Raw genomic sequence first — 9,034 nt, 5'->3', positions numbered from 1 at the left:
CATAATTCTGAGCTTTCTGGTTCACAGTTTTCCCATACCTGTATAGTCATCCCATATGTGGCTAGTTACATGGGAAAACCTAAAGTCTATTAATTAAATTAAAAAAAAAATACTCAATGGGCATGTTGCCCAACAGAAGGGCTAACTTCTCAGGTCAAGCTGGAGCACCCCATGTATACCTAACAATCTTTCAATTTATGTCAAGTTGGAACAACCATGCCTAATCTAGGTTATGAGGGTGCAGCACAACATAAGAGCCAGTCGTTACCTCCAGGTATCCAATGTTTCTTGACCCTATGGATTATGGTGATTGCATTACGCTTAAGTTCTTACCACTCATTTACTTGAAGATAAGTGGCAAAACCTCAAGATTACTTAAAATCCAGTTACTTTAGATGTTAGACTGAGAATAATTGCAATAGTCACCCCAACTGCAGCAAGATGGGCCATTGTAATTGAGAGCTGCTCAGTGGACAACATAGAATGTTTGTGTTTGCTTGTAGGGTTGTTTTGCTGATTACTGGTTCCATATCTTGGTTTTGAAGCCCTGTTTGCAGTGAACCTTTGGCTTCTGTTTTATTTGAAATTTCTCTTGCTAAGCAGTTGTTACCATGGAAACCCATTTTCAGCTTCACACATGGCAACTGCGAATAGATGTGTGATGATTGCTCAAATATCGACACAAGTTGTATTTTATGGCTTTGTCTTCACATCTTTTGTTCCATGTTCTTTGTTTGACCTCTTCTTCATGGGCTAAAATTTTCCACCAAAAGATAGCGAGCCTTGCTAAATTCTAGAGCACCATTTCATATTGCCGTTGATGCTTTAGCACCAGCCTTTTTTTAATTTAAAGAACTGTTCAGATAACTCATAAATTGCTTCATGTGGGTGATGTTCTTTCTGAAGCTAAAACCATATGGCTTATTTAATGTGAAGATAGCTGTGGGTTGCTAATAGAACATTACTTCACAACTGCCTTGTTGGCTGTTTTGGTAGCAGGGTTTATTGGTTCATTTTACTTAAAGGAGAAGGAAAGCTACCAAGGCAGTTTATTGCCAATAGATGAGCCACAATAGTGCAAGCTATAAGACTACATTTATTCTGCAGAATGCTTTATCATACCTGAGTAAACCACTCTAGAAGCTCTCTCTGTTTGTTTAGGATAGCAGGTACCATATTAGCTTGGTGTTGACATCACTTCCTGCCTGAGTCTCTTCCTGCTCACTCATAGCTCTGGGATCAGACTACAGCAGGGAGGGGAGGAGGGAGAGGAGCAAACTGAGCATGCTCAAGCCCGTGCCTGGAGGTTTAAGCTGAAAGAACGAAGTCTGATACAGAAGCCCATGTGTACACAATAGAAAGAAAGAAATACTGTGTTTCTTTTGCCAGTGGACTCAGAGCAGCATTAATTTGAGGTTTTACATGTGTATTAATATACACATTTCTGACAAAGCTCACTTAGTATTAACCTTTCCTTCTCCTTTAAGTTCTCTGTCTTACTCCTTTAGCTTTGGGGGCCAAAATTGATGGGTGCTCAAGACCTAGAGAGGAACTCTCTATTACAGAACTGAATATTTGGTGTCTCCGTCACATAGACATACAGATATTGGACCTGTTATCCAGAATGCTCAGGGTTTTTCCAGAAAAGGGACCTTTCTGTAATTTGCATCTCCCTTACTTTATCTACTAAAAAATCATCTATATATTAATTAAAACCAATAGGATGGTTTTGCCTACAACAAAGATGAATTAAATCTTAGTTGGGATCACATACAAACTACTGTTTTATTTTTACAGAGAAAGGGAAATAATTTTTATAAATTTGAATTCATTGATAAAAAAGGAGTCTATGGGAGACGAACTTTCCATAACTTTCCATAATTCAGAGATTACTGGAAAGTGCCCTTTTTGGAACTCCCTTGGAACCAACGTGTGGGGGTTATGATCGTTACGCAATTCTGAGGGGCACAATTTATCTCTCAGTGTCTGTCCCCTACTATAACAAAAGAGGGGGGATCACTGCAATGATGTTTAAGGATTTTATCCTGCTGTACAATAGGCCAGAATTTTTATTATCTTCTCAATTTGGTCACTGTTGTTACTGAATTTACTTACAAAAGGAATCCTAGTGTTGTTTTTTGTGGAGTTTTTGAGATAGGAGTTGGTCCCTTGGAATGAGACCCATGTCTCTAGCTATCCTGGTGATAAAATGGTTCCCTCCTAGCAGTGGCTACCTGCATCACTAATTGGATTGGTGGGGTTAGCTGTTTATATGCTCTGCACCTTGTGGATTTGGTTACACTTGATAAAGAGCGTTGCTCAAAACATGTAGGGGCAAATTCACTAAGATTCGTAGTTGCGCCAGGCGTACTTCGCTGCACTTTGCCGCACTTCGCCACACTTCGACAGGCGTAGTTTCGGCAGCGCTCCGCAAATTCACTAAAATCCGAAGTTGCGCACAGGGGTAGCGTAAGGTTGCGAAGTTGCGCTAGCATTGATTCGCTAAGCGAAGCGAAGTTACGCTAGCGATGGTAAATTCAAATTTCAATGGAGGAATACGTAGAATCACTACAAATGCCTGGGAAACCTTCAAAACATCAAATAAAAATTTTTTTTTGCCCTACACATGTGCCCACTGTATAGTTAAGTTGCCATGAGTTAGGAAATGTAGGGGGGAAGGAGGGGAGCCCCAAAAATTTTTTCGATCTTTTTCAGCCTATCACCCATAATATAGAAAAAACGCCAGCATTTTTTGGGACTTAGAAAAAATTTGAACTTTTTTGAAGCAATCCATATCTACTCTATTGCACTTCGCCTGGTCTGAGGTGGCGAAGGAAGTCTAGCTTAAAAGGTAGCGTTCAGTACACTGCGCGTGTTAGTGAATTTGCGTAGTTACGTCCGTAGCGAAAATTCACCAGACGTAAGGGTGCGAAGTAACACTAGCGAATTTACGCCAGCGTTCGTTAGTGAATTTGCGAAGTAACGAAAATGCCCAACGCTAGCGAACTAACGCTAGCGTTAGGCGCTTCGGCACTTAGTGAATTTGCCCCGTAGTGTGTTAAATAAAAAGCACCCGGAATTTTGCAGCATTTATCTGCTTTTGGCCTCTTCTTACAATTATCCTTTACCGAGTGATAAGGCTTCACTGGACGGAAGCAGTAAGAAACAGTCTAAAAGTGAATCTTTCTTCCGAAACATAATAAAGCAATTCAGGCATGGGACCTTTTATCCAGAATCCCTGGGGCTTTCATGATAACAGATCTTTCTGTAATTTGGATCATCATACCATATGTCTATTAGAAAATCATGAAAACATTAAAACATCTAATAAGATTAATTATGTCTTACTTTGGAACATGTACAAGGTACTGTTTTATTATTACGGAGAAAAAGGAAACACTTTTTCAAACATTTGGATAATTTGGATAAAATGGAGTCTATAGAAGACTGCCTTTCCATAATTCTGGAAAGATTCAGAACAAACCAAAATAATTCAGGTATGTGACCTGTTATTCAGAATGCTCGGCACCTGAGGTTCTCTTACTGTAAATTGGATCTTCTTAAGTCTATTACAAAATCATGGAAACATTAAATAAACATAATAGGCTGGTTTTGCTTCCAATAATGATAAATTATATCTTAGTTTGGATCAAGTACAAGGTACTGTTTTATTATTACAGAGAAAAGGGAATTCACTCCCACTTACAGGCTGATACATTAGATTAGATGGCTTTTTAACAAGTGAGGGAATACAGGGTTATGGGAGATAGCTCATAGTACAAGTTGGATCAAGGACTAGTCCGATTGCCATTTTGGAGTCAGAAAGGATTTTTTCCCCCTCTGAGGCAAATTGAAGAGGCTTTCAATGGGTTTTTTTTTTTGGCCTTCCTCTGGATCAACTAGCAGTTAGGCAGGTTAAAATAGAGTTAAAAGGTTGAACTCAGGGTCGGACTAGGGGGCCTATGGCCCACCGGGAACGCTGTCCAGGGCCCCATTCTGGCCTCTCCGACCGCCCCCTACCATGAGGCACTGCTCGGTGTGCACACATGAAGATGCGGTTGACGTGCATGCATGAGGGATTGTAGAATCCCATGTGGGGAGAGCGGATCTGGCCCGACGGGGGCCCATGGGGGTCGGGGGCCCACCAGGTTTTTTCCCGGTATCCCGCTGGGCCAGTCAGACACTGGTTGAACTTGATGGATGTGTGTATTTTTTCAAACTAACTTACTATGTTACCATGAAATCAACTTTGGGAGACTGCCCTTCTGTAAATCAGAGCTCTCTGGATAACGGATTTTGGGATAACAGATCCCACACCTGTATATTAGTGATGTATGGGCCAAAACCCGTGGGACCTGCAGGTCGGGCAGGCTCAGCCAAGTTCCTGCACAAAATCTTCAGGTCACACGCGGGTTGAGTTAAGCTCTTCTCCTGCTCTCCCTGCCCACAACCTAGCACTTCCAGCTTCTGAGGCCTACATTTATAGACTTGCGCCAGCCCCGCCCTTTTGTGATGTTGGGGCGGGTCTATAAATAGAGGGGGAACAGCAGGCTGCGACGGATGCTGCTTGTGAGGGGTCAGGTTGGGTCGGGTGTTGAGAATTTCTCGACCTGCACACCCGACTGTATATGTCTTTGAATTAGGCACAGTTCCCTGATTTAACATTTTGCATTTCAGTTTGCCAGTTTCAGCACAAAATCAATTGTTGCCAATGGTGCCCAGAATAGTAAAAAGGAAAGTTATCATTTATTTATTTTTTTAAATGAATGGCAGTTATCAACATTGTCATTTTCTCACATGTTGTAGGTTTAGCCTCACTGCTCTAATGTTAAATCGGTTACACTAGTTTGTCATAATTAAATTGCTATTATTAGTGATGGAACTCCTAACTTATTTTACCATAGAAGCTATTTAGAATTTTAGGATTTACTGGAAAGAAAAAATTATTGTGACACGTTTTAATGTGCTTTCTGGGCTGTAACCTTTTCATTATGCATGAGCTGAACCACAGATAGCATGTGGCTAGTGATAAAAGACCACGTGTGTTCCATCACTTTATATGCAAACTAGATATTATCATATCTTGTCTAAAACTGAAGCAGGCGGAGGGGAAAAAAACATTCCTTCAGTCAATTAGGCCAAAAATAACATGCTTTAAAATAACCTTTCTAACAACGCTGGCACCTTCCGCCCCTGCAGAGGTGAGAAACTAGAAATCACAATAAATGTGACAATCCCTATCACACTGTGCTGGGTATTTCCACAGACCGTTGCCCTTGAAGCTCTTTGTAATAAAAACCCAAATCTTTTTTTAGCATGTTTGTTAAAAAAAAAAGAGAAATTAAAAAAAAAGAAAATAATAGCACCTCCACTTGCTTTCATGAGACAATCTATACAAAGTTTGCAGCCTCTACATTTCAGAGTCTGTAGGAAACTTTGCATATGTTGGGTCAGATTTGCAGAGTATGGAGTTGTGACTGTAACCTTGATTCTTGCTTATGTTTCTGTCTTATGTTTTGATGAGCTCAGCACAGTGACTGATAGTGACAGACATACCTTGATTGCTTTGCGTATATGAATAATTTATGGAACAGTAAGCTTGAAATTCCGGGGTTATAGTAGCCTTGCTAGATAGTTGATTTATCTGCTTCATCATCGCTTTGCTGGTAACTATTTTTCGTTTAATTAGTTATGTATTTGGGTATATAGTAGCAGTATGAAAGGGATGTGACTTCTGCAGATATTTTTCAAGTTCATTGTTGTTCTTATGCTGTTAAGCATACTTTTTCATTTTCATATGTATTCATTATTTCGCCTAGTGGCTAAAATTTTCCTTTTCATTAAGACAGTTTCACTGTAAAAACAGCCTTCATCACATGCCTATCCTTGAGTGCAAACAAGCCTGTCCTTATAATAATGGTATATAAAATGTTTAGGATACAGCTGCAATATTAGCTTGGTGTGACATCACTTCCTATCTGAGTCTCTCCCTGCTGCATTTTTATGCAGCGATTCTTCCATGTTGTGTATGGATCACAGTGAGTTTCAGACTGTTTTGGGCTATGCTCTTGTTCGATATCCAGTAGTCCCCCTTACCTAATGATGAGATCACAGATGATAGAAAATGTCATTATATGAGCTATCGCACAACAGAAATGTCTTTGGCAGGGAATAAGTGTTCTCCAAATCTGATAAGTACTTGGTTTTATTTCTCTCTGTTTCATTAACTGCAATAAAAACGCACCTACCAGGGTATTCACTTGGACACCTGTATTATTCTTTTGTCTACAGTACAAAATCTCAGTTTCATGCTCTGTGGCAGAAAACTGCCGAGGGCTCCGAGCAACATAAACACAGGCCTGCTGTAATATCCTTGGATTTGCTCCACTACAACCCCCTGTTATTTACACAATCTATTTAATAATTCAGAGGAAGTCATTATGCCAGATTTTATGCAAATGAGCACTCACTTGAAACAGACTTTCACATCAGTGCATAAGAATTTTGTCTGTTTTACTACTAATAATGTTGTAAATGAGATGTGCCACAAAAGTTCAGTCATTGTATTTTTTCTCTATTAAATGTGAAATCTATGGATTGTACCCTCTGCCCACTTCAGTTTAAGAAAACAGAGTAGTAATAAACCAATTGCAGATAAGGATAGTAATATAGAGAAAGCACTTTAGAGTCAGGAAATCAACAGCACATAGTCCATGGAGAGTAAGTGGCTAGAATGCCCACATTTCCCATTCAGTCCAGGAAGGCAATCTCCAACCCCATGGCCCAGATATGAAGCATCACTAGGTGGTGTTCATGCATTGATTGTCATATTATCTTTGCTTCAGTAAATCACTCCAAAAACCTCCATGTTCAAGTAAACTAAAGCCCAATGTAAGCAGTGTTAATATATCTGATCACCAACCTAATGAAAAGTATTAGGCATAAATGTAAATATGTAAGTAAGCCAATGCCTCAGCAAATGTAACTTAGATTGCAGCAGGCTCATTATTCCAATGTTTTCTTCATCCAAAAAAGTTCCCTGTCTGCAGCATTTTAAAACCAGATTCTAAGATATATGTTATGGTGGGAATTTTTGAGCATTGTAATTAACAGATTACACTTACTAACAATGACATCTTACTGAAGCAGATAGATATTTTGCATTTGCATAGTCTTATGGCAGTGGGTGGGTGCTCATTACAGCACCTCCCCCCCAAAGTGTATTGCTGGGGAAAATGTCAGTCATCAAAATGCCAAAATTGTTGCCATTTGCCATCCCTTGATTATCATTGGGAATAATGGTTTATGGCACCTTAGAACAGTGATCGAGGCACATTCTAGGGGGTGGGGTGGGATAGGTAGCACTGGGGGTGGAGCAATGATGACATCAGACACAATAAAGTAGGTGGGGTGTGATGCCAAGGTGCAGTTATTGCCTCACTTGGACACAACTGGCTGGATTTCCAACCAGTTTTCTCAATGTTTTAATCCAGACAAAAAGTTTTGAATGGACAGAAAGTTTTGATGTCGAGTTCAAAGCCACATGGTTCGAAACCCTATATTTTGCCTGATGGGTAAGCCCTATCCTTTAATTACAGGTATGGGATCTATTACAAAGAAATCACTTATCCATAAATCTCTGAAATACAGCAACGGTTTTTATTTTGTTTCGGTAATAATTAAAAAATGAACTTGATAATTCATTTATTGGCCAGATTTCACAAGACTGAATTGGCTGTATCAGCCATAGTTCCAAGACTATCAAGGGCATCACATAAATGATGACCCCAAATTTCATCCTGAATGACCTTCCTGATGAATTACAGGAATAGTTCTACCTCTTCTAGCTAGTACTCATTAGCCTCAACTTTTTATGTGTCCTCCTCAACCTCAGGGCTCATTCTACACTGAGACCTTCTGCACCCAGGTTCTGGGCCAACAGGATTAAAAAGAAAACTGTAGGCTAATTCCCTCTCTTACACACTAGTGGTTAGCTAACTATCTGCATACCTGTCAAATGTCCTTAATTTTTGGACCAGTCCCAGGTAGCAGAACCCCAAAAGGGTGGGGCTAACCAAAATGTGGGTGGTCTATGGGGTGTAATGGGGAAATGGCTGAATTGGATTAGACTTGTGCCCCAAAGCTTTGTGAACTTTTGTTTTAAAATGCTGCCACAGATGTATCTTTCAGCAAAAACTTCCTATTTCCCCTAAATTCTCTTCTGACTGTAAATGCCCCGTGTTGGCTGGAGGGGTCGGCACCTCTCCCGACAATATGAAAGAAGAAATTGCCAGACTCGGAAGGCCAGTGTAGCGGGGAAATCCCCTGCATTTTTATTTTGTCATATGATGTAACGTTTCAGGGACGTACCCCTGCTATGGAGCAACTCCAAAATAATACATACATTTTTTATTTTATTTTTGAACTATTATGGTACATGTGTGCAGCTTAATGAAAGACTAGTCTATTTTTAGGTATGGCTACCTCTTTCCATTCCTAACAGCTTTATTATAACACCCCGCACCCCTTGCAGCTGTTCCACTAATTGAAAGTCCCGTTTCCCTAGCAACAAACCTCTGGGATGAGTGATCTGAACATGTAAATGAGTACAATTGCACCACATTATTTTATCAACACATCAACTTTATTTCACACAAAGTGTATACACTTTATTTTTTCTTTTTAAAGCAAATGGAGTTAATTGTGTGTGTGTGTGTGTGTGTGTGGCTGTCCTCATTTTCACACGTATTTTTCTGTATCGCCGCAAGAGATAATGACAGCAGCTCGATTCTCGTTGTATGAAGAAAAACTACCGAATAAAACGGACAAATTGTCAAAACCACAGGGAAAATATACAGATATTAAAAAAGCATAATGTCAGTTGCGTGGCTTCCCACCTTGGAAAGTAGTTCTTAGTCTCCTGTTCAGTATGAAGTTGGGTTGCCGTTGAACATTCTGGTCATTATTGGTCAGAGTGAACAAATTATACTTTTAAAAATGGGCGTTGGTTGGACAATTCCTCTCCCTTAAAAGA

At 39.9% G+C, this 9,034-nt stretch overlaps 1 protein-coding gene across 1 annotated transcript in view; it reads left to right on the top strand.

The window, feature by feature from the left end:
* Nucleotides 1-216: 216 nt before the first annotated feature.
* Nucleotides 217-9,034, top strand: part of LOC108697249 (cytosolic acyl coenzyme A thioester hydrolase) — a 74,203-nt gene continuing 65,385 nt past the window's right edge. Inside the window, exon 1 of the mRNA XM_018227156.2 lies at nt 217-274. Within this exon, the coding sequence (XP_018082645.2) occupies nt 217-274 (58 nt within the window). The remainder of the gene's footprint in view (nt 275-9,034) is intronic.

Source organism: Xenopus laevis, chromosome 7S, assembly GCF_017654675.1.
Source record: "Xenopus laevis strain J_2021 chromosome 7S, Xenopus_laevis_v10.1, whole genome shotgun sequence".
In the NCBI taxonomy this organism is placed as follows: domain Eukaryota; kingdom Metazoa; phylum Chordata; class Amphibia; order Anura; family Pipidae; genus Xenopus; species Xenopus laevis.
This window is presented reverse-complemented; position numbering and strand designations above follow the sequence as displayed.